The following is a 26414-nucleotide window of genomic DNA, read 5'->3' as shown; positions in this document are numbered from 1 at the left end:
GGCAGGTGGCACAGATCAGAGTTCCTAGCAGTGAAAAAGGCCCTTTCTGCGGCCGGTGGTGAGATGAGGTTGGGGAGGCGTCTGTGCCAGCCTAGGGTCTTCAGGTCAGGCCTCAGTGCCCAGGCAATGGGAAAAGGAGAGGAGGTTTCTGATAGCTGTGTCAGGATGAGGGGATGCTGTGGGGGGATGGGGGCACCAGGTAGGGTGGGGCTAGGGGAATAGAGAGGAGCGAACAGTTCCTGAGGGACTGAGGGGTCCAGCTCAGAGCAGGCAGGGAAGGGGTTGGGGAACACTGTAGCAGGGCATGGGGACCTCCCAGGTTCTGGGGAGCAAAGTGGTGTTCCCAGGGGGCTCCTTCACAGGGACAAGCCTAGAGGGGAACCAGGGAGAGATGAGGGCTCAGCCTGTAACATCTTGATCCCATGCTCATAACTCAACCCCTCTGTGCCTCAATTTCTGTATTTGTAAAAAAGCCCCCATTCACCAATTTCCCCACGCACAGCCCTGAAAGGACACACAAGCTAGTGGTGTCCCCAACACTCGTGAGGCCTTCCCCGCACCATGTACCAAGGACAGGAATGCAAGGTACTAAGTGGTTAAGTCTAATTAATCCTCCCATTATTTTACCTAACCTTGAAAGATGCTCCCTTTAAAAACATGAAGGCCAGGGTGGGATGGGCGGACAGCCCTCCAGAGACAGTGCTCCTGAGAGAGTTGGATGGGGTCAAACCCCCGTTCGTTTAGGGGTGCCAGCCCAGCCCCGCCTGCCCTATCATGTGGCTCCAGGCTCAGCACTCCTGCTGTCTCCATATGAGTGGCAGGTTCATGCCTGACCCAGGCAACCCCACGTGCCCCTGAGAGCTGGGTGATTTTGGGGCCAAGAAGTGTGCTGCTGAAGCATCCTTAACCTTTCCCCAACGCCTTTCCTGTGTTACGTTTCAGCTTGCTTCTGGCTAATTTCTCGTGGTGCAGAGCCTGGCCCACTGGCTTGGCGTGTGTTCCCCTCCATCACCCCCCCACGCTGAAGCCGTGTTCTTCCTCCGAGTGGGGTGGAGGAGGCTCCAGGCCCCAAGGCTCCTGCATGGTGCCTCACCCAGAGGACAGGCTGGTGTGTGACAGAGTACGCTCTGTCCAGGCACCCCTTGAGGGAGGAGACAAACTCATTCCTGTCGGTGACGGAAGCACCAGAGCAAGCGTCAGAAACTTCTTATTCCGGACAGTGGGATCTTGGCCTTCCTCACATAAGCCTCCGGCCCTGTGCACGCCCAGAACCTGAGGGGCTGGGCCTGGGATCTGCCTTGTCCCCGGCACTCAGGAGGCTGGGCAGTCAGCTCGGGATACCCCTGGAGCTGTGGGTGGTGCGGCCAGGACTCACCAGGCCTTCTGTTGTCTGTGTTCTGATGCGCTGACATCTGGCCTTTCTGACCCTGAAGGGACTGCCCCTCCTAGAGAGAATGAAGGCCTGGACTGCCCTGCAAACTCGCCTTTCCAATGCAGACCAAGCCACCCAGAGTCACACCCACCACCCCTCTATGGAACCCTCATACTCTGGGCCATATTCCCCTGCCCTCCTCACCCCAGGGCAGGTACCAGACAGCCAGGGACAGTCCCTGTGCCCCAGAACCCACTGAAATGATTCACACCAGCCAATCCTCAGCCTGCTTACCCTGCCTTGCCCGTTCCTTCCTGCAGAAACCACATTATCATCTCGGGCCCACAGTTCCCCCTTGAACCCTCTGCCTCCTGACCGACGCTGGGCTTCCCCGCGGCTCCACAGTGTGTGTGATGTGCCCCTTTCTCTTGGAAACTGAGGATGACAAACCATCATGTCAATGGCAGTTGCCTCCTGCTCCTTCCTACACCGAGTGATGACAAAGCCTGGGCTCAGCACAGCCCTGGCCTCGTCTCTGCAAAGCCGGCCCACAGTGGTCCAGGCACCAGGCTGCCCTTCACCTGCCAGCCTGTCTCCTGATAGCCCCCACATCAGCCAGCAACATCCCCACCCAGGAGCCAGCAAGCCTGACCCAGAAAACGCTCCCAGGACCCGGTCATTTGGCAGCTTACTCATGCTGTGCTCCCCCGAGCCCCACAGTTTCTCTGAGCCTGTGGCCATCTGCTGCCTCTCCATCTTCCCCTGATCCCAGCACCTAGCTAAGAGCCCCAAAAATGCTAATGAGAATGCAAATGAACTCCCTCCAAGCAGCTCCATCGTGTTGTGGGAACGGTCCGCTCTGGTCTCCACACTGCACTGCGGACGTCACAGATTCTGCCTCACCCTGTCCTGAAGATCACAGAGGACTCAGCTTGTGCCACGCCCCGTGGGTGGCCCCAGGCAGATGCCATGCTCTCTGTGCCTCAGTTTCCCATTGAGAAAAAGTTTCCCCACTCACACTGTCTCCTCCCAGGAGTTTTATGAAGTCGGCAGTGAGCACCGTGCAAAGGGCGGCTTTGGCACCACCACCAGTAGGACTGACCATCACACCCTCCCAGAGTCGGGAGGTGCCCACTGCACAGTTGTGGAAACTGAGGCTCAGGACTGAGGTCACTGCTCAAGGTGTCAGTAGGCTTGGCATGGGCTGCATGGATTCTTCCCACGGGATTTTCTCGGGAGACTGCATCCCAGGACCTCCCCTTGCACACAGCGCCAGCCTGTGTGCCACATTCCTGGAAACAAGGTGTGGAGTGACACTCACTGAGAACCCCAAACCCCTCCGGAGGAAAGGCCTGCAGCCCACAGCTGGGACAGAGAAGGGGAGGCCTACCTGGGCCAGGCTGGTGTCCTCGTCAGCCTTCTGGGGGCTGGTCTCAGGGTCAGGGTCCTCACCCACATCGCTGTCGGCCTCGTCCTGGGGGGTGACCTTTGGGGCCTGGCTGTGCAGGGCCGTGTCTGGGTGTGCCCCCTGGACAGTGGGGCTTGGGCCAGCCTCTGAGCCCTCCTCACAGGGGAAGTTTTCTCCAGCTACACTGGAGGATGGACTGTCGATCCCGCTGTCCCGGTTGGGGATCTTCAAGCTACCACTCAGCTCTCCCATGGGGGCCGTGTCTAGAGAGCCGTCCCCTGCTGCAGCCGGGCTGCCAGGGTCCCTGCAGTGAGCCCTGGGCCCAACAGGGAGCGCTTGGAGCTTCCCTAGGGAGGAACTGCCAGGCCCAGCATCTGGCACCCCTAGGGCAGTAATGGGTCCTGGAGGGGTTGAGGACCCCCCACCGGACTCCATCCTTAAAGCTGAGCTCACTGGGCTCAGTTGGAAGCTGGCCAGGGGCTTCCTGCAGGGGAGAAACAAGCCTGAGTCAGTGCTAGCCAGGCATGGACCGGCCCCTCCCAAATGCAGCCCCCAGGCAGTACCCTCCGCCCTCCACCCCAAAGCCTCGAGCAGGTGGGCTGGGGGCTGTGTGTGAAGTGTGAATGCCCTGCTCAGCTTCAGGTGGGTATTGTACAGACAGGCTTTTAGAGAACAGAAAATGGAAAATGCTTTGTTTTAAAATTAAGTTTCTTCTGCATAAAAAGGTAACCCTGTGGTGTGAAGCTTTTTGCTGTTCAATAAACTCAAACTATATTCAAGATATATGCCCAAGGTAGTAACAACAACCAGCAGGAACACAGTGGCTTCTGTTTATAGCGCATCCGTGTGCTTTCCAATCCTCGGATACTCCCAGGACGTGAGGCCAGAGTCTTCCTCCTCCACTTCCTCCCCAACACTGCCTGCTGGACAGGTCAGAAAACAGCCCCCAGGGGTCCCAGGTCCCAGCTGTCTCTACTATCTCCCTTGGGGGAGGGCAGGGCGAGGAAGCGGGTCCCGCCAGAGGATGTGGACCAAGGTCTTTGCCCCCAGACTCCTCCCTCCTGTGCGCTGGAGCCACCTCACACTGGCCCACCACACCTCTCATGGACCAAATTCAGGTGTCAATTCTAAGTGCACAGAAAATTCACCAGGCACCTCTGAGGAGGAGCAAAGTGAGATGGGCCTAGAGGGAGACTGCCATTCCTTCAAATTGTCCTCTTGAACCCAAGACGCAGCTGCCGAGGAGCCGAGGACCGCAGCTGCAAGTGGCAGTCACTTATCCCCATACCTGATGCTGCCAGCCTCTCCGAGGAGGATGCTGAGGGTCGGCGGGCACAGGCGCCTGGGTCCACGCTGGGGTCTGGGGTTGGCTGGCAGGGGTTGGCACAGAGTAGAGGGTTTCCTTGAAAATCTCTTTCTTGCCCAGCAGGTTCAAAGTAGAGTCGTTTAGGAGGTACTGAAAAGACACTAAAAGAGAAGAAAACCACCTTCTCCAACTGGCATTTGGAGCAGCCAGAGGCCCCAGCTCTGGGGAGGTGTGGAGGAAGGAAGCTCCGTGCCACTGCCCAGCATGCGGACCCCAGGAATGGGGCATGGGCATCTGCACAGCCATATCCTCAACCCCGGGCTGGTACACGAAGCCTCCAGAAGGGTGAGGCCTGCACCAGCAGCCATGCACTGTTGGGTGGGCAGCACCCTGTTTGGCTGGAAACTCTGGGACCAGGGCTGAGCTTGTCCCTGGCCACCCAGCATCCTGGGTCACCTTGGACATGCAGGCACTGCCCAATGTGAGGTGAGCTGGTGGGCATCGCCAGGCTCCTCCCCAGCCCATACCTCACACCCTCCCCCAGGCATACACAGAGAAGCTCCCTCACTCACTTTGACGTGCTGGCTCACACTCACACACACACTCACACGCACATGCACGCTCACACACACACTCACACTCACACTCGCACACACTCACACGCACATGCACGCTCACACACACACTCACACTCACACTTACACTCAGATAATCCTCTGCCAGCAGCTTTACATGCTCCTGCCTCACTTGCTAAGCGGAATAAAGAAGCAGTGAAGAAACAGGCTTCACAAAGTCACAGGCACACAGTGAGGCAGCTGTCCCAGAGCCTGCCCTGGCTGCCTAGAGCAGGCAGGTGTGCCTCTGAGCAGGGTGTAGCACAGGCCCGGGCCCCGGCAGCGTCCCCCGTGGCTGTGGATGCCAACAGGCTCCACGGGTGAAGCACCCCCACCCTGCACAGGCTCCTGAGTGCTTGCTCTCTTGGGGCTTTTGAATGGACGTTTCTTTAAATGACTCCAGAATCGCTCAGGTGGGCATTTGATTGGCTACTGCCACATTCCTAACAAGTTCAATGAGGGGCAATGTTAAGATTTCTAAACAGAAAATACATGTTTTGCTGCATTCTTATCATAGCACAAGAGATAAACTCAGGTTTCCAGAGGTCAAATATGGCACAGCAATAAAAATACACTGGATGGAATGTGAGCTGTGCTCAGCCTTGGTGTGTTCAAAGGTAGCTGTCTGGCAAGACAGAGCCTGGTTCAACCTCATCTCAGGAGAATTATGCTTCTGGTCAGGATGGAGTAATAGAAACCAGATTTACCCTTACCCAGAACAGCAACAAAAATAGACAAAACCTACAAAACAACAGTTTGCAAGACTCTACGCTAAGCAGTAAAGCACCATGGTCCCTGAGAGACAGGAATGAATGAGGTGAGCCCACCTGCTGCCCCAGCTCACTGCCCAGAAACTATTTCCCGACCATGGATCAGGGAAGGGGAGCCCCATGGAGCCCAGTGGATTCTCTGAGTTGAGAAGACAGAACTGGGAAGACTAAGGTGGCCAGAATCCACAGGATGGAGCCCTGAAGAGGAGAGAACCGCACAGAGAGAGAGAAGCCGTAGATCTCAGAGGGGTCCCTCGACGACCATTCGGCATGTGTGCCAGGGCAGAGCACACGAGGCCAGAGAAAGAACCACCTGTGAGGACCACAGGGAGCTTTCACAGGGCAGGGACATGCCTCTGCCCACCAGCCAGCCTGAAAAGCCCCGCGATTTATAGGGCATTGCATTGAATACTCAGAAGGGTCTCGCTTCAGGAATGATGGATAATTAGCCCTGCGGTCATCACTGCTCTGGTCCCACCTAGCAAATATTAACAAACCTTAACAGAAAGGCCATGTGTTTACAAAACTGGATCCCTGAACAAAGATTTTTTAAAAAAGTATTTCTATAACTACAAAAATATCTACTGCATGGCAGGGTAAAATTCACATAGTCGGGGATCCAATAAAAAATTACCAGGCATAGGCCAGACGCAGTGGCTCATACCCATAATCCCAGCATTTTGGGAGGCCAAGGCAGTTGGATCACTTGAGGTCAGGAGTTCAAGACCAGCTTGGCCAACATGAAGAAATCCCATCTCTACTAAAAATACAAAAATTAGCCAGGCATGGTGGAACATGCATAAAAGGGACTATATAACCTATAATGAAGAGAAAAAAATTCAACATAAACTGACCGAAAACTAACACAGATGTTGGGATTAGCAGAAAGGCACATTAAAACTGCTATCATGCCTATGTTCTACTATGTTCTAAAGTCCAGTCAAGACGTGGAGGATGTAAGAAGGCCCACATTAAACCTCCAGAGATGAAAACTACAAAATGTGAGACCAAAAACACACTGGAAGGAATTAACAGCCAATTAGACATTGTGGAAGAAAAATTATTAGTGAATTTGAAGAGACAGGAACAGAAGCTACCCAAAATGAAATCCACACATGCAGAGAAAACAGAGCAACAGTGAAACGCGGGTAAACTTCAAGTAGTATAATACATGTGTGTTTGGAGTCTCAAAAAGGGGTGGACAGAAAAAATATTTGAGGAAATAATAAGTTTTCTAGATTTGATGGAAACTAAAAATCTCTACATCTAAGAAGCTCAATGTAAAACAAGCCCAAGAAATGCTTATAGTTAAAAGTTTTCCCAAGTAGAAAACTTCAGGCACAGAGATCTTCACTGGTGAATTCCACAAACATTTCAGGAAATAATGACGCTAATTCTACACAGATCTTTCAGACCTTTTTTCTGCTGCCTAGGTTCAAGCAAGTCTCCCACCTCAGCCTCCCGAGTAGCTGAGATTACAGGCGCCCACCACGCCTGGCTAATTTTTGTATTTTTTTTTTCAGCAGAGATAGTTTTTCACCACATTGGCCAGGCTGGTCTCAAGCTCCTGACCTCAAGTGATCCTCCCACCTCAGCCTCCCAAAGTTCTGGGATTACAGGTGTGAGCCACCGGGTCCAGTCAGATCTTTCAGACCATTTTTAAAAAGGGAATAGAATATAGATGAATCTAGAAATAATTATGCTGAGCAAAAGGAGGCAAAGAAGACCTACTGTGTTTTCTTATTACTACAGAATTCTAGGAAATGCCATGTAACCTATGGTGCTAGGAAGCAGATAGGTTGGGTGCCTGGAAAGGAGGGGGAAGGGCTGTGGAGTTGGCTTGGGGGAAGTGGTGTGGGAGTGGGTGAAGGGGGGCTGGGGGGCGGGGAGGTGCTTACAAAGAAGCATAAGAGCTTTGAGGGATGCTGCACACGCTCATTACCTTGATTGTGGTGAAAATTTCACAGGCATATCCCTATGTCAAAGTTTATCCAACTGTACACTTAAAACATATGCATCGATGGTATGTAACACCAAGTATACCTCACGGGGCTGATCAAGAAAAATCCCACCTTAGCCAGGTGTAGTGGTGGGCTCCTGTAATCCCAGCTACTTGAAAGGCTGAGGCAAGAGAATCGCTTGAACCTGGGAGGCAGAGGTTACAGTAAGCAGAGATCTTACCATTGCACTCCAGCCTGAGGGACAGAGCCAGACTCTGTCTCAAGAAAAAAAGAAAAATCTCACTTTTATTGCCTTTGAACTGTACAAACTTGGTGAGTTTCACTCCTGAGCATCGGTTTCCTTACCACAGAAGGGAGGATGGATCATGAGGCAAGGTGAGGAGGTGTGTGGTTGTAGCCTGGGAGGCTCGAGCAGCCTGGGCCCCTGACATCCTGTCCAGAGGAGGAGGGTTCGCTGTGCTCATTGGAGGCCCTCAAATCACTCTCTTCTTATCTCGAAGGCTTTTGTGCAACAGCAGATGAACCAAACCAAATGAAGGACACTCACCTCCAGCTTCGCGTTTGCAACTCTGCATTGCAAACACCTGTGTTATGAATCCTGTTGTTAAGCCCCATTCACACACTGAAGTCCTAGCCCCCAGTACCTTGGAATGCAGGCATATTTGGACACAGGGTCTTTATAAAAGTAATCAAATTAAAAGTGAGGTTTTTAGGGGGTCCTTGACAGGGGGAGTCTGGGTTGAGGAGCCCCTAATTGTCACTTCACTTCCTTCTATTCTGTTGCAGTGACTTTTTACAGAGTATGTGTTGCTTTAAAATAAAAGAGGTAATGAGAACAGAAAAACAAAGACAGCTGGATAGAAGGGCAGGAGAGGGATGAGCCACCTCGGGAAGTGGAGCTGGGCAGAGCCCCTCTGCGGCCAAAGGCTTTGCCAGCAGCAACCCTCCTGGGCTGGTGTGGCCACTACCTGGAGTTCAAGGGCGCAGCTGCACACAGGCATATACAAATGCACATGTGCACATACATGCACATGTGTGCACACGTATGCTGAAAAGTAAGACCTTTATCGGAGGAATGCCAGCCCCTTTATATACTCAGGCACACAGTCACATCTCACTCCCAATCAAGCAAAATAGATCCCTCCTGAAACCACTTGCTATGCAGGCTCTAAACTAACAGATACAAAGTAGCCCTAAAATGACACATGCCCTGTAGTTCAAAAGTGGCTGGCCAATCACTAACCAGTATTATTTCTGTGAACCAATGAGAGTTCCCGATGAACAACGGATACCACCCCGTCTCCTGATTCATCCTTTCTTTTCTTTAAACACTCAGACCTCTCTGTTCTCCAGACACTCTCCAAGGCAAGTCAGAAGTGTCTCCCTGGCTGCATTCCTCAACTTTGTGCTTCAATAAACTCTCTTTTAACTATGTTCTGATTCTCTTGATTATTTTAGGTTGACAATGCATACACACATAAAATGTGATCACACCCACGTACACCCACGTACACCCATGCACAGGGTCAGTGCCGAGCCCTTTCTCACATTCACAGGAGACATTTCTGTCCTTCATATGAAGATGCCGAGGCTCAGAGAGGCTGGCCCTGGCACGCAGGCACTGGAAGCCCCTGGGCTTGGGTCACTCTGATCCGCCCAGGACTATGCCTATATTTCCACAGGGGCACTGAGGGAGCCGAGGTCAGTTATCTGTACCCAGCCACCCCAGCTCTCCCTTTAGGAAGCCGTGAGCTGCCTGAGGTGAGCAAGGCTGGAGCTGCTGACCCAGGTGAGCTGTGCCCACTGTGGACTCAGCGAGGAAACAGGTCCCAGACACTCGGGGCTGCCACCACCCACCACAAGGAAATCCACAAACATGAAGAAATTTAGAATGCCCCAGAATCCAGGGTGTCCTAGGACTGCTTGTGTCTCCATCACAGCAGCCAGTGAGCAGGGGGGTAAATTGCTCTGGCCCCTGCCCCGTGTCCCTCCACAGAGCATCGGCTTTAGGTCCCAAACCCACTGAGGCCACCCACAGTGAGCAAGGCCCAGGGCACTCTGGCAATACCCAGGTGTAATGACCGATGGCAGTCAATTAAAGCCACCAGGCTGGTGGCTCATGCCGGTAATCCCAGCACTTTGGGAGGCTGAGTCGGGTGGATCACCTGAGGTCGGGAGTTTGAGACCAGCCTAACCATATGGTGAAACCCTGTCTCTACTAAAAATACAAAAATTAGCCGAGGGTGGTGGCAGGTGCCTATAATCCCAGCTACGAGGGAGGCTGAGACAGGAGAATTGCTTGTTCCTGTGAGGTGGAGATTGCAGTGAGTCGAGATCGTGCCACTACACTCCAGCCTGGGTGACAGAGCGAGACTCCGTCTCAAAAAGAAAAAGAAAAAGAAAAAAAGTTAAAGCCATCTTTTGACCCGGAGGTGCGTGGAAGCCCAGAGTAATTACCTTGGGGTTTCAGCCTGGGAAATGCCCTGGCTGCTGCGGTGGGGGTCTCCATCATCTCTGCTGAGAACTCAGTGAGTTGCCACATGCTCCTGAATTGGGGTGGGGGTCAGAGGGACCTCAGAGAGGGTGGGAGGTGAGGGCAAGCTGAGCAGGGAGAAGAGGAGGCGGATCAACGAAGCACCGTCCTGTTTGCAGGTATGCCACAAGCAGACACTTACTTGTGAGTGTCTGCTCACACCACCACCTTTACAAGTTACTTCTACTGATTAAGACCAAATGAGGCTTCATGACCCATAGTCCTGGCACAAATACTGTGACTGTGGAGTGGGATGACAGGCTGGACAGTCTGGGATCGGGGGCTGGTGAGTAGGGGGTGTCTACATCTCGAAGGGTGTGGCAGCTCTTCTTAGGGCAGCCACGTTTACTCCAACACCAGTTTGCAATGTGAGTCCATAGTCAAGAATGTTTCTCCCAAAAGGATTGAAAGCAGGGTCTTAAACAGATGCTTGTACACCTACATACATAGCAGCATTCCTTACGATAGTCAAAGGGTAGAAGTCACCCATGTCCATCCACAGATACATAGATAAAGAAAAGGTGGCCTCTCCATAAAACAGAATCATGTTCAGCCTTAAAACAGAAGGAGGCCAGGTGCAGTGGCTCACACCTGTAATCCCAGCACTTTAGGAGACCAAGGTGGACGGATCACAAGGTCAGGAGTTCGAGACCAGTCTGGCCAGTATGGCGAAACCCCATCTCTACTAAAAATACAAAAATTAGCCGGACATGGTGACAGGTACCTATAGTCCCAACTATTCGGGAGGAATCGCTTGAACCCGGGAGGCGGAGGTTGCAGTAAGCCAAGACCACGACAGAGCAAGCCTCCATCTCAAAAAAAATAAAAACAGAAGGAAATTCTGACCAATACCACAACAGGGTGAACCCTGAGGACATTATGTTAAGTGAAATAAGCCAGTCACAAAGATAATCCTGGGTGATTCCACCTACATGAAGTCCTAGAGCAGTCAAATTCAGAGACAGAAGGCAGAATGGTGGCTGCTAGGGCCAGGGGAGGAAATGGGGAGGGGTTAACAGGGACAGACTTTCAGCTTGGGAAGGTGAAGATGCTCTGGAGATGGATGGCAGTGACGGTTGCAGAGCAATGTGGATGTGCTGAGGGCGCTGTACTGACCACTTAAAAACGATGAACGTGCTATGTTTTAGGTTATGTGTATTTTACTGCCATTAAAAAGAAAACTTTTTTTAAAGGTATGCATTTCAGAAGATTCTCATGAGAAGTTTTTTGAATTTACACCAAAATGACAAGGTGCGAAGAGCAAGTCCCTGCCCCACGCCAGCCTCCTTGTCAACCTCCCGGCCCAGCTGGGGGTGTCCAGGGGAGGCGGGATCGTCAGTGTCCCTTTGAAGCCTCGGAGCTCCGCCCCCATTCACGCACTCTTGTCCTCCTTCCTCTGTCCCCTTGCATAGCCACTGCTGCTCCTCAGAAGACTAGGCACCCTGGGCAGGAGCCTTGCACAGATCTCCAGGTGGGGTGGGCCCCAGGCAGGGCCCACAGGTGTGCCCTCCAAGCCTGAGTCTGCAGTATCCCCACCTGGCAGGTGGGGCGGGGGACAGCATGCCTTGTCGTCACAGAGCGGGAGACCCCATCCCGGAGGCCTGGGATTATTGTTAGGGGTTCAATACTTGGTTTCCGGGAAATGCAGCAACCATTTACCTGTGGGCTACATTCCTGAGACCAGGACACTCACCAGCAGGCGGCAAGCTCAGAAGGAGGGAGTGAGGAAGCCCACTTGTTCATCTCACATGTGGGGACGGAGGCACCACGGGCACAGCTTCGTGTCACCAGGCAGCAGGCAGCTTGTCCCCAGACCCAGACACGGCAGCCCCCATTTCACACAGGGCCTGACCTGCACTGTCCTTGCAGTCAGCCAGACCCAACCGTGGCAAGCTCACGTCCCTGACTCCCTCCTTGGACAATGGGCCCCTTGTCACCTACCAGGACCCAAAGTATCTGCAGAACAGGGGAGGCAGCACACGGGGAGAAATGTCAGGGATGAATGAAGGTCCCCTCACCTCCTGCTTCCTCCCAGACTGGCTTAGTCCCCAGGGCTGACGGTCATCCCACCAGGGACAGGCAGGCACCACAGTGCCCGGCGCTGTTCTTTGTCCTGTCCTCGTTCATCATTTTCAGCACACGCTCGTCTCCAAGCCTCCTTGCTCCACAAGCTCAGTCCCATCTTTGTCTAGGTTTCACACCTGCCCAGCACTGCCCTTACTGAGGGGCCTCAGTTTCCTTATCTGTAAACTGGGTTCCTGAAAGACCCATCAGTGCAGGTGGGGAGGATACATCAGGAGCTCACAGCAACGCACCTGCGACTCCCAGGTCACTGTTCTAGTCCAGCGGCTAAGCTGGGAGTCCTCGAGGGGCGCAGGACAGGACGGTCAGGCCCATCCTCAGACAGCAGTGAGGGACCTCAGGAAAAGGTCATTTCAGCTCTAACCTCCGCAGAACACGGCAGCAGGCCTCTGTGTGCAGGGCATTCTGCCTGGTATAGCTCCAAGGGGCTTTGTATACTGGGTAGTCTGGTTCTCGTGTAAACACTGACCTCAGCCCGCTGAGGAGTGGAATCAGGGCCGCCTCCGGCCTCCGGTAACAGCCCAGCTGGGGACAAACCACTTCCTCCCTCTCACACCCAGCCGGCCAGCCCCACCCAGCTCTGGGGCCACTGAGCAAGTCGTGAAGGTTTGTGTTGGGGCTCAGTCAGACACTCTGCAGGCTGGGGGGCCCAGGGCAAGCCGGTTCTGTGCCTCAGTTTCCTCCCCTGCAAGAATGGCTGACCAGCATCCACCCTGGGCATTGGCAAGTGCCGGTCTGAATGGCAGTGGCACCTGTTGAGCGTGTCCAGCCCCGAACCACAGTGAGCCTGGCATGACTCGGTCCCCCTTCACAGACGAGTGTGGCCACACTGTGCCACCGGAACATGCCCCTGCCCCTCGGGCCTTGTTGCCCCCTCTGCACAGTGGGCACAATCACAGTGGCATCGGTTGTGCTGCCACTGCCACTGAGACTCTGCCATCAGTCCGTGTGCTTCTTCAGGCGGCCCCGCCACTGCCCCACACTGCCAGACACAGCACGGAGTGCTGAGGAGCCTTTGGTGGGCACGGCCTTCCTTCCTCATAGCCCCATACTACACAGGCCCACATCTGCTGTCTAAACTGCAGAGCAGAGGAAGCTTCTGGAGCCACACTGTGTGGGAAGGCCTAGCCCCCGGGACACGTCTGGGATCACTCGCCTCTACTCAGGCAGAGGAAGCCTCGCACTGCCCCTGGCCCCTCAGGCCTGGTGACATGAGAGGGGCTGGCTGTGGTCTCGATGCCCTGGCTGGTGCGCTGCCAGCCGATGGGGAAAGGCTCCCTGCATCTGGTCAGCCTCGGACCTGGTCCCTGCCAGGCTTCGATGGGAGCACAGGTAGGCACCATCCGTCTCATGAGAGCCGGAGCCGCCCCCAGATGATAGGCAACACTGTGCCAGCACTCGGCAGTTCACAAAGGCTTCTCACACTCGCCATTCAAGGCCCACAATAACTCTGAATTTTTACACATCACGCTACAGGAACCCGGAGAAAGATGACAGAACAAAAACAAGACACCATTCCGTGCCACTACTTCCTGCCTTGAAAACATTCGTCTCCCTCAAATGGCTCCTGCCCTGAATGCTCCCACCACCCCAAAGTCCCACAAAACCATTTAGGATCTCGGGGCTCTGCCAAGACCTCAGGACCCAACCCCACTCACCTGTCGTCCGAAGGCAAGTGAGTTTCTCCTCCGGGCTGAACTTCGTGCAATAGCAAAACACAACTTCCCTTTTCTAATTTTCGCAATATGGGTCACAACATGATGGTGTATTTGCATTTCCGCATCATTACGCTGGAGTGAGAAGAGCTTGGCTTACTGGTTCTTGAAGGTGTGACTTGCAGGGTGGTGGGGGCAACGGCAAATAAACATGCAATCCACGGCTCTCCACCGACCAGGCACTCGGCTCACAGCCACAGCGGCCGTGCTGGTTTAAAGGTTAACAGGGCTGCACACGGAGGACCCGAAGCAACCATCCTGCTTCTGCAGGGTGGACTTTTCTGAGTAGATCTGCCACGGATCGTCAGGGAGGAGGGGCCCAGCCAGGAGTGAGGGGGCTGGCCCTAGACCAGACAAGCCCAGAACGAGCCCAGAAACACCATCAGAGGCTTCCTGAGACCCTCTTGGTTGGGAACAATGAAATGGCCACAAGTTAGAGAGTGAAGAGGCCCCCTGCAAACAGATATTTCAAGGTGCTTCTTGGGAGACCTGACTCACAAGGGCTGCTCCAGCAGGCCCAGCACCTGCCCCGCTGAACACCCCCACCAGGAGGGTGCCCTCATTGTTTTAGGGAGAGAATCAATAAATAAAAACACTCGGCCCTGAAGAGCTTAGAGTGCAAAGTCTGACTCAATTTTAATAATGCTTGTTAATCCAGCCTTAAATTCATTTTTTTAAAGCAATTTCTCAGCTCATGCCCGAAATCCCAGCACTTTGGGAGGCCGAGGCGGGAGGTTCACTTGAGGTCAGGAGTTTGAGACCAGCCTGGACAACATGGTGAAACCCTGTCTCTACTAAAAATACAAAAATTAGCTGGGCGTGTGGTGCATGCTTGTAATCTCAGTTACTCGGGAGGCTAAGGTGGGAGGACCACTTGAATCCTGTAGGTGGAGGTTGCAGTGAATTGAGATTGTGCCACTGCACTCCAGCCTAGGGGACAGAGCGAGACTCTGTCTCAAAAAAAAATAAAATAAAAATAAAATGATAAATAAAAGCAATTTCTCTGGGCCTCAGCTTCCCTGTGCCAGGCACTGCCACAGGTGCCCCATGGATGGTTGCTCATTGGGCCCCTTCATGCCCCTGTGAGGGGCTGTATGGTTACCCCCATCTGACAACAGGGAAACTGAGGCTCAGGACACAGTGGTGTGCCCCCCTCCCAAAAGCTACAGGCTGAGGTGATATGGAGTCTGTCCCCAGGTTCCATCTGACCCCACTGATCCCTGCCTGTGTGAGGATGCGGAGCTACAGTTAGCTGTGACAGGGATGGGGTGGCCAGGGTCACCTGGGCTCCAACTCATGGGTGGTGTGGCCTCAGCCACATCGCTGAACTTCTTTTTGTTTTGAGACGGAGTCTCACTCTGTTGCCCAGGCTGGAAGTGGTGCAATCTCAGCTCACTTCAACCTCCCCCTTCTGGGTTCAAGCAATTCTCCTGCCTCAGCCTTCTGAGTAGCTGGGATTACAGGTGCCCACCACAATGCCCGGCTAATTTTTTGTATTTTTAACGGAGATAAAGTTTCACCATGTTGGCCAGTCTGGTCTGAACTCCTGACCTCAGGTAATCTGTCTGCCTCGGCCTCCCAAAGCGCTGGGATTACAGGCGTGAGCCACCACACGTGGCTGTTGATGAACTTCTTGAAGCCTCCATTCTTCCTCCATGTAATGGAGAAAATGTGGGATGCATGTGGGGAAGTTTTTGTGAGAAACAATGGCTTGGCCCATAGTAGGTACTCAAGGGATCCAAGTCACTGACATCTGAATCCCCGTTGCTGTGCTCTGACCCTGGGTCTTGGCTCCTGTTCCCTGAGGGACCAGGGTCCCCTGAGGAAGCAGCCCTGGACCATCCAGATGCTTCCAGCCCAGGCCAGGAAGGACAGCAGTGCCTGCCACTACCACCTGGTTCAGCCTTCCCCTCTACAGATGTCCCCTGTGCCAGGAGGCCAGCAGTGGGGTCCCATTAGGACCGGGGACACAAACCCAGGTCCACCAGGAATACACAACTGTCGTCCTAAGAAGGTCAAGATAAATTCTGGCAGCACAGTAGCAGGCTGGCTGTGATGACCTGAAAACTGAGGGGTTGTGGCAGGTGAGGGACTAAAAGAGGGTCGGGAGGGGTTTGTGGCTTAAATGTAGAACTGAGGCCAAATGTCCTGTCATCCCTGGTGGGGTGAATGGGAGGAAGTGGTGCCTCCACCGGGGAGTGACATCACACAAAAAGAAACATGTTTGTGGCAGCCAGCCCTCCAATGGCCCAGTGATCATCACCTGATGGTATCTGCCTCTCCTACTGTGAATAAAGCTGACCTATGGACACTAATGTACAATAGGACATTGCAGAAATGATAAAGGTGACTTCCAAGGTCAGGCCATACATAACACTGTAGCTTTTGCCTTTCCTTCCTGAATAACTTGCTCTGGGGGAGCCAGCTGCCATGATGTGAGGATGCTCAAGCAGCCCTATAGAAGGCCCACATGGAGAGGAACTGAGGCCTCCAGCCAACAACCAGCCAACAACTTGCCATGTGTGAATGAGTCACCTTGGAAATAATCCTCAGTTTCAGTTAGGCCTTCAGATGACAATGCAGCCCAGCCACCATCTGCAGCCTCATGAGAGATCCCCAAGCCATAGCCAAGCCACACCCCAATTCCTGGCCCATCAAAACTAAAGAGTGAAGTGCTTACTGTTGTTTTAAAGTGATGTAGTCTTTTCTTTTCTTTTCTCTCTTTCTTTTTTTTTTTGAGACAGAGTCTTGCTCTGTTGCCAGGCTGGAGTGCAGTGGCGCAATCTCAACTCACTGCAACCTCCTACTCCCAGGTTCCAGCGATTCTCCTGCCTCAGCCTCCCAAGTAGCTGAGATTACAGGTGTGTGCCACCATGCCCAGCTAATTTTTGTATTTTTAGTAGAGACAGGGTTTTACCATGTTGGCCAGGATGCTCTCGATCTCTTGATCTCATGAACCGCACTCCTCGGCCTCCCAAAGTGCTGGGATTACATGCATGAGCCACTGTGCCCAGACAGTGATGTAGTATTTTTTCATCCGGAAAAAGGGCAGAGGTAACCTGTTGGAGGGTGGTGGGATCAGCCCACAGTGGAGAAGCAGCCACCAGGAAGTGTCAGCACATATTCCAATTTCTCTGACCAATTATTTCACTCATGTCCCAATGGCTCAAATGAGTCCTCTACCCTGGAGGGCTCCTGGTGACCATGGAGGGCTCCTGGGGCCACAGTGATGATCCATTGGTGCTGTTCAGTATCAAGGCACCTGAATAACTTCATGGAGTCATAGGCTTTGCAGAGTCCAGTGTCCTTCTGCCTCCAGTGTCCCTCAGCCTGTCCCTCAGGGGTGCTACTCATCCTCCCCCAGGCGGCTCACTTCATGAGGGGTGGGCACCATTGATGAGAAAGGGGTTTCCCCAGGACTCCTGCTTTGTCCCAGGGACCCACAGCACTGTCTTCCAGGAAAGCTGGCCATGGCGGGGCAGAGGAGCTCTGAAGTCCAGGACCCAGAGGTGCCTGTGTGGGACCACAGAGGTCAGGATTGAGAGAGTCTGTGGGCAGAGAACTGTTAACCAGGGGGAGCACCCACTCACCAGGAGGGTGGCCCAGGGACCCTACCCTGTTCAGCTTACCCTGGCTGAATTTCTCTCAGCTGACCGAGGGGCTTTCCCCTGGTGAGTGAGTGCTCTCCCTGGATCTCTCTCCTGGTGGGTGAGTGCTCTCCCTGGATCTCCTGGTGGGTGAGTGCTCCCCCTCTGACTTCATGGAACAGAGCCCTCACAACTCTCCCATTGCCAGCACTGGACTATGACTAAGCCTGGGACTGTTACAGCAGCCAGCTGGCCCTGACTGTTGTTACACCCCATTCCTTTCCAAGATTGCAACCAGTTTATCTTATCCTCTGTGGGGCAAAGTGTCCACCTGACATTTAATAGTTACACTTGGGATGCATTTTTTCAGGGAAGCCATGTTACCCGTGGTTATTCTGTACCCTTTGAATGGAAGGTTTTTGTTGTTGTTGTTGTTGTTTTTGAGACGGAGTCTTGCTCTGTCACCAGGCTGAAGTACAGTGGCACAATCTCAGCTCACCGCAGCCTCCACCCCCTGGGTTCAAGCGATTCTCCTGCCTCAGCCTCCCAAGTAGTTGGGACTACAGGCGGGCACCACCACATCCAGCTAATTTTTGTATTTTCAGTAGAGACAGGGTTTCACCATGTTGGCCAGGATGGTCTCGATCTCTTGACCTTGTGATCCACCTGCCTCAGCTTTCCAAAGTGCTGAGATTACAGGCGTGAGCCACTGCGCCCGGTCATGAATGGAAGGTTTAAGGAGGAAAGCAGCTTATATTTACCAACCATACAGATAAGTCAACCCTGCTCTGGGCTGGTTTATGGGAGACATGAGGATGTGGGGATAGGAGGCATGAGGGAATGAGGACATGGGGATGGGGGACTTGGGGACATGAGGGATATAGAGACATGCAGACATGGTGACATGATGACACGACATAGAGGACATGAGGATATGGGCATTTGGGGACATGAGAACATGGGGAGCGGAGGTCATGGAGACATGGGGACATGATAATAAGTGAATATGGGGAACATGGGAACCTGAAGACACAGGGACATGAGGACACAGAGGACACGGAGATATAAGGACATGAAGACGTGGGGACATGACGTGGGAAAATGGGACATGGAGACACGAAGAATATGGAGACATGGGAACACAGGGACTTTGGGACATGAGGGACATGGGAACATCACCAATATGGAGATGTGGAGGCTGTGGGGACATGGGGAATGAGAACACGCAGACATGAGGAATGTGGAGCCACATGACATAGAGAAATGAGGGCGTGGGGTACAGTAGACACTGGGATGGGTGGTCTTGGAAACATGGGGGCATAAGGGACACTCACCTCAGCCATCAATCTTCCCAAACACCCACACCAATGAGCAAAGACATTTTGTACAGCCTTATCAGGGCAGATTTTTTTTTTTTTTTTGAGACAGGATTTCCCTCTGTTGCCCAGGCTGAAGTGCACAGGAGAAATCATGACTCATGTAGCCTCAACCTTCTGTGCTCAAGGGATCCTCCCACTTCAGCTTCCTGAGTATCTGAGACCACAGGTGTGTGCAACTACTCCTGGCTAAGTTTTTATTATTTGCAGAGATGGAGTCTGGCTATGTTTCCCAGGCTGGTCTTGAACTCCTGGGCTCAGGCGATCCTCCCACCTCAGCCCCGCAAAGTCCTGGGATTTATAGGCATGAGCCACTGAGTCTTGCCCAATGTCAGAGATGTGCTGAAGGTCCAGAAACAGAGAACAAGTTCAACTAATTACCCTATTTCAAAACTTACTATAGTAATTATATTTTATTAACTAAAATAATTTTATTATAGTTATAATAAAACAAATTTCAAAAGCAAGACAATGTGGTATCAACATAAGGTTAGAGAAATAAATCAACAGAACTAATAAATTTTCATTCATTTGTTCAATTGATTTTCAATGAAGGTGCCAGTATACTATCAATGGGGAAAGATACGTCCTTTCAACAAATAGTAATGGAATGTTTAGATAGCCATACCAAAAAATGAACCGTGACTGCTTACACTATACATGGAAAATAACTAGAATCAAAGCCTTAATTGTGAATGCTAAAACTGTAAAGCTTCTAAAAGCACATAGGTGAAAATATTCATGAATTTGAGATTGGCAATGATTTCTTAGGGTCTAAAAAGCACCAAGCTACACACCCAAAAAAACTTGGTAAACAACTTCTTCAACATGAAAACATTGTTTCATCAACATAGAAAACTTCTGCTTGTCAAAAGGCACCACTGGAATGTGAAAAGGCCAGCCACATGCAGATTCTGGGTGATAATGATGTGTCAGTGCAGGTTCATCAATTGTAACAAATGTCTCCTCTGGGAAGGATGTTGATAAAAAGGGTGTCTCTGAATGAATGTGTGGGGTCAGGGAATAGATGGGAAATCTCCGTACCTTCCTCTCAATTTTACAGTGAATGCAAAACTGCTATTTATTTATTTTTTATTTATTTATTTTTTTCTTTTTTTTTTTTTTGAGACGGAGTTTCGCTCTTGTTACCCAGGCTGGAGTGCAATGGCGCGATCTCGGCTCACCGCAACCTCCGCCTCCTGGGTTCAGGCAATTCTCCTGCCTCAGCCTCCTGAGTAGCTGGGATTACAGGCACGCGCCACCATGCCCAGCTAATTTTTTGTATTAGTAGAGACGGGGTTTCACCATGTTGACCAGGATGGTCTCGATCTCTTGACCTCGTGATCCACCCGCCTCGGCTTCCCAACAAAACTGCTATTTAAAAATTACATCTTTGAGGCCGGGCGCAGTGGCTCACGCCTGTAATCCCAGCACTTTGGAAGGCCGAGGCGGGTGGATCATGAGGTCAAGAGATCGAGACCATCCTGGTCAACATGGTGAAACCCCGTCTCTACTAAAAATACAAAAAATTAGCTGGGCATGGTGGCGTGTGCCTGTAATCCCAGCTACTCAGGAGGCTGAGGCAGGAGAATTGCCTGAACCCAGGAGGCGGAGGTTGCGGTGAGCCGAGATCGCACCATTGCACTCCAGCCTGGGTAACAAGAGCGAAACTCTGTCTCAAAAAAAAAAAAAAATTACATCTTCAAGGTTGGGCACAGTGGCTCACGCCTGTAATCCCAGCACTTTAGGAGACCAAGGTGGGTGGATTACCTGAGGTCAGGAGTTTGAGACCAGTCTGGCCAACACAGTGAAACCCTGTCTCTACTAAAAATACAAAAATTAGCTGGGTGTGGTGGTGTAATCCCAGCTACTTGGGAGGCTGAGGCAAGAGAATAGCTTGAACCTGGGAGGTGGAGGTTGCAGTTAGCCAAGATCATGCCACTGCACTCCAGCCTGGGTGACAGAATGAGACCCTGTCTCAAAATAAATAAATAAATAAAGTCTTTTTAAAACATTTCAAAGGTGGTGGGGTTCAGTGGCTCACACCTGTAATCCCACCACTTTAGGAGGCTTAGGTGGGCAGATCACCTGAGGTCAAGAGTTTGAGACCAGGCTGGCCAACATGGTGAAACCCCCTCTCTACAAAAATACAAAAATTAGCCAGGCATAGTGGTGCATACCTGTAATCCCAGCTACTCTGGAGACTGAGGCAGGAGAATCACTTGAATCTGGGAGATGGAGGTTGCAGTGAGCAGAGATCACGCTAATGCACTTCAGCCTGGGCAACAGAGCAAGACTCCATCTCAAAAAAAAAAAAAAGACAATAAATTTCAAAGGCAAATCACAGACAGAGAAAACATTTGCAATACATATGTCTGACAACAGATTTGTGTCCAGAATACATAAAGATTCCTATAAATTAATTTAAAAAGACAAACGATTCCATTTTTAAAATGAGAAAAAAACTGGAACAGGCATTTGACTTAAGTTACCTAAATAGAAAATAAGAATATGAGCCAGTGGGCAATACTGCCTTCCATGAGGGAAACTCAAAGCCACACTGAGTTATATTACAGCCCCATCAGAATGGCTACAGTGAAAAAGACTGATAATGCCACGTGCTGGCAAGGCTGTGGAGCCAACATAACTCTCAGAGTGAAATTCTCATGCTGGTGGAAGCAGAAAATTATACAACCACTTTGGAAAACTGTTTGGCATTTTCTCACAAAGTTAAACATACACCTTCCCAATGGTGCAGTAATTGCCCTCCTCGGTATCTACCCAAGAGAAAAGAAAACATCTGTTCACACAAAGACCTGTACACAAATATACAAGGCAGCTGTATTCATAACTCAAAGCTGGAAACAGCTCAAATGTCTGACAACTGGGGAATGCATCATAAGCAAGTGTAGTGGAGCCATAATATGGATAGAATAAGATTCAGCAATAAAAAGGAACAAGTCACTGATATAACAATGATGTAAAGCCGGGTGTGGTGTGCCTGTAGTCCCAGCTACTTGGAGGCTGAGGCAGGAGATTGCTTGCGCCCAGGAGGTCGAGGTTGCAGTGAGCTACGATTTCACCACTGCACTCCAGCCTAGGAGACAGAGCAAGACTATATGGATGGATCTCAAAAGAAGCCAGACACAAAAGACTGTTAGATGAAGTTCAAGGACGGGGAGAACTAGTTTCTGAATTCAGAACAGAGTGCCCTGTGGCGCTCTGGAGGACAGCGTCTTAGTTTATCATGGTTGCTATAACAAAGTTCTATTATTTAGGTGGCTGAAAGGTCAAAAATTTGCTTTCCCAGAGGCTGGAACTCTGAGATCAAGGTGTCGGCAGGGTTGGTTTCTCTGGCGGCCTCTCTCCTGGCTTGCAGGCAGCCATCATCTTCCCGTGTCCTCACCTGGTTCTCCCTCTGAGACCTCACCACTTCTTATTGGACACCAGTCATGACAGATAAGCACCCACTCTCAGCTCCTCATTTTAACTGAGTCACCTCTTTAAAGGCCCCGTCTCCAACACAGTCACATTCAGAGGTACTGGGGATTAGAGCTTCAATGTGTATTTTGTAGGGACATAGTTCAGCCCATCATAATCCCCCAAAGTGAGAACAAGACAAGGTTGCCTGCCCTCACCACTCTCATTCAACATAGTGGAGAAGGAGAAGGTTCTAGCCAGTGCAATAAAGCAAGAACAGGAGCTAAAATGCATGCGGAGCAAAAAGAAAGAAAGAAAATTGTCCATGTTTGCAGATGACATGATTGTCTACAAAGAAAATGCCAAGAAACAAACAAACCAAAAAAAAAAAAGAAGGGCACGGTGGCTCATGCCTGTAATCCCAGCACTTTGGGAGGCCGAGACGGGCGCATCACCTGAGGTCAGGAGTTCGAGACCAGCCTGGCCAACACAGTGAAACCCTGTCTCTACTAAAAATACAAACAAACAAACAAAAATTAGCTGGGTGTGGTGGTGGGTGCCTGTAACCCCAGCTACTTGGGAGGCTGAGGCAGGAGAATCACTTGAACCTGGGAGGCGGAGGTTGCAGTGAGCCGAGATTGTGCCATTGCACTCCAGCCTGGGCAACAAGAGCAAAACTCTGTCTAAAAAAAAAAAAAGAAAGAAAAGAAAAAACTCCCTAGTATGTGAGTTCAGCAAGGTCAGGGATACAAAATCAAGTTACAAAAGTCACTTGAATTTGTGTATACTGGCAATGAACATGCAGACACGGAAATGAAAACTATGTTGCCATTTACACATTAACTGAGGTACATCCATGCCACACAACGGCACTCAGCAGTAACAAGAAAACACTATTGACACACAGAGCAGCCTGGATGTGTCATGATTCCCCTGGGTGAATTCCCTCAGATGAATTCCAAGGGATTATGCTGGTGGAAAAAAAGATTATTTCAAAACGTTACATGCGGCTGGGCGCGGTGGCTCACACCTGTAATCCCAGCACTTTGGAAGGCCGAGGCGGGTGGATCACGACGTCAAGAGATCAAGACCATCCTGGTCAACATGGTGAAACCCTGTCTCTACTAAAAATACAAAAAATTAGCTGGGCATGGTGGCGTGTGCCTGTAATCCCAGCTACTCAGGAGGCTGAGGCAGGAGAATTGCCTGAACCCAGGAGTCGGAGGTTGCGGTGAGCCGAGATTGCGCCATTGCACTCCAGCCTGGGTAAGAAGAGCGAAACTCCGTCTCAATTAAAAAAAAAAAAAAAAAGTTACATGCATGTGATTCCATTTATATAAAATTCTCAAAATGACAACACTGTAGAAACAGAGAACAGACTGGCTGCTGTCAGGTGCAGGCAGGGAGCAGGTGTGGACAGGAAGGGGGCACAAGAGGCTCCCTGTGCTGGGGCTGCTCCATGTCTCGACTGCACCAGTGTCAATGTCTGAGCTGTGATATGGTCCCATATCGTTTTGCAAGCTGTTACCACTGGAGAAGCCTGGGTAAAGGCCCACAGTATCTCTGCATTATCTCTTATAACTGCATGTGTCTGTACAGTCATTTCAAAATAAAAAGTTTAATTTAAAAACCAGCTAGTGGCATCCCTTGGCTCTTAGAAGCAGTGAGCCGATGAGTGACTCACAGTAACGCTGGAATCCTCAGCATCTTCTCAGAGTTGGCCGGGCTGGAACCCGGGCCTTGCAGCCTCCCAGCCTCATTCCCAGCCTCGCCAATGGTTGGGAGCACCTCTCCCTACCCGCACGCGCCCTGCTGCTCATATCGTTCACTCTGCTCCTTGGCCACCTGGCCACACCAGCTGCATTTGGCTCTCGGACACATAGACCCCCATATCGCCATCACTCTCCAGGAAGACTGTGAGTTCCATGAATGCAGGCGATGACGCTACAGCCTCCAAGCATCCTCTCATTTCTCCTTTTCCAGAAGACAAAGCTATGGTTCAGAGAGTGGAGTAACTGTCAAGGCCACAACACCGAGGCCCTAACAAGATGCAGCCAAGGCGGATGGTCTCTAGGACACTAGCCATCTTGGCTGAATCTTAGCCCAAGATGCAGTCATCTTAGCACAAGGTGCAGGACAAAGGGGAACCAGAAAGCCAGGAGCTCAGGGGAGTAACGAGCTTGGAAGTAAGAGTCCTATTCAATGACCAGGACACTGAGGTTCAGAGAGACCAAAATGCCATCAGTCAGTTGGTCCACAACCATTTGCTGAGCAGCGCATAGGATACAAGAATGCTGAGCAGGCTCGGGAGATGGCCCCCGAGGAAGGAGCGGCTCTGGCCTGCGGAGACCCTCCTGGCTGCCGCTCCTTCTGTGCAAGGTGACTCTGGCCCCTGCCCTTCTGTTCATTTATTAGGGTCACAGCCAGTCATTTGGGCCACATGGGTTCAGGGCTCAGAGTCCGGCTGCTTCTCCAATCACCTGCCTGCTTTTGGGAACCAAGAACCACAGGTCCTGGATCCTTCCCAGAACCCTTGAGACTCAAGGACTGGACAAAGTGTCCACGTTGAGTTACTCTCATTCTTCTGATGAGACAGGGGAAAGCCACAAAAATACCACACTAGCCAGGGCAGGAAGTGGGTGGGACCAGAGTAGACACTCCCGTGGGGCTTTGCATCGGGCAGGGGGTGGTGCACCTTTGTCAGCGTTCAGGCTCCAAGACAAATCCTACTGAACATGTGACCTAACAATAGACAAGACCCAAGGAAATGGAAGCTCCCCGGAGAGAGGTGTGTGGAACCCCGACTCCAGTGGCCGTCTCTGAGTGGTGAGCTTCCGGGAATTTTCATTTGCTTCTTGATGCTTCTCAGTAACATATAAATTTCTACAAAGAACATTTATGATATTTGCAATTGGGAGGAAAGCCAACCTGTTTAAAAATAAGAGAGTGGAAGCTGCTCATTGCTCATTGGAGATTCCCAGCCGGGAACTCTTGCCCGACGAAAGCCAGCTGTCTCCATGCCTGTTTACATATGGAAAATTTAATTTCTACTTAGCTGTCCTAAATCTCTGTAAGGAAAGATGTGGTTGAGAAACCAAAAAAGAAGGGATGCTGAGTGTAATTCTGCTTTCTGAACTTTTTGCAAAACATTTTCTAGGTTGCTTTAAACTGAAATTACATTTGGTCCAAAGACAGACAATATTTCCCAAACCTTGGCACTGCCCTTAACTTGACCTGCCTTCCTCCTGGGCAGGCTGCTGGGAGGGTGGACAAGCCCAGAGCTGGAACTGTGAGGCCTGTGTGCAGGTGACATTGCGTGAGCCCCTTCACCCCAACATGGGGAAAATAGCCCTGGACACCAAGTCCCTGGGGGCTCCCTGGGAAAACGCGTGTAAAATGCTACTGTGTGAGCAGCAAGGAGCTGGCTAGTCATCACTCACTGTACCTCTTTTCTTTAAAGTTGCTTCAAAAATATGTGATGCTTTAGTCATCTTAGCCAAAGTGGAGAGGCAATCCCAGCTTCAGACTCTTAGACCGAGTGGCATTTTGAGAGCTTTCCACTTGGGAGGCGTAATTACAGAGTGGCTCTGGCAGTTGGCTAGGATACCATTAGAGCCCGAAGTGGAAGCGATTGTTTCTTATCCTTAACAAAGAGCCCTGATGTGCCTACACTTACACGAAAGTGCTGCGTCTGGTGCATTTCGTTTTTTACTCTGTAGGAAAAAATGATCAATATGTAAATAGAGAATGATATACATTAAAAAATAAGGCAATAAAGGGGTGGCCACGCCCCCACTCAAACGGGCCCTGAATAAAGGATAATTCCAGCATTGTTATGGGGCAGCTGCACAGCGTCAACCAGAAGCGCTCATAGGCCCCGGGAGGTGCGGGCTCCCTTCCTCTGCGTTCCATGTCCAATCCAGACACCACATTCTGCCAAGTGGTATTTGACAATCACTCGGATCCACCCTTTACTATTCAGTCCTTTAGTCTAAGCTCCTGATCAACCAAAGACTATTCAGAATTCAACAGCACGTGTTTATTTAGGTTTCCTTTAAGGGCAGATGCTGAGCTAGGGGACCTGTGGGGAGGAAGTAACCAGAAAGGTTAGAATTAGAGGCACCTAAGGGTGATCACAGCAACACTATCTTAAAGGGGAAAAAAAAGGAAAGAAGGAAGGAAGGGAAAAGGGAAGGAAAGAAAGAAACAAGGAAAAAGAGAAAGACGGGAGGGAGGGAGGAAGAGAGGGAAGGAGGGAGAGGTTTGAGCC

General features: G+C 51.3%; 1 protein-coding gene across 4 annotated transcripts in view; it reads right to left on the bottom strand.

Annotated features, from left to right (window-relative positions):
• FGD3 (FYVE, RhoGEF and PH domain containing 3) overlaps positions 1-14032 on the bottom strand; it is a 61863-nt gene extending 47831 nt beyond the window's left edge. For 2 of the 4 annotated variants that reach the window (XM_064361563.1, XM_064361564.1), the window contains exon 1: positions 1667-2415. In XM_064361563.1, coding sequence (XP_064217633.1) covers positions 1667-2209 — 543 coding nt within the window. In that variant the 5' untranslated portion in view covers positions 2210-2415. Of the gene's footprint in view, positions 1-1666; positions 2416-2762; positions 3265-4068; positions 4248-13704 lie in introns of those variants that run through there. The other 2 variants (XM_064361565.1, XM_021674252.2) reach the window with 2 other exon arrangements.
• Between the last annotated feature and the right edge of the window lie 12382 nt (positions 14033-26414).

This window comes from Aotus nancymaae, unplaced genomic scaffold (assembly GCF_030222135.1).
Source record: "Aotus nancymaae isolate 86718 unplaced genomic scaffold, 86718_ANA_hifiasm-v0.15.2.pri h1tg000041l, whole genome shotgun sequence".
Lineage (NCBI taxonomy): Eukaryota > Metazoa > Chordata > Mammalia > Primates > Aotidae > Aotus > Aotus nancymaae.
This window is presented reverse-complemented; position numbering and strand designations above follow the sequence as displayed.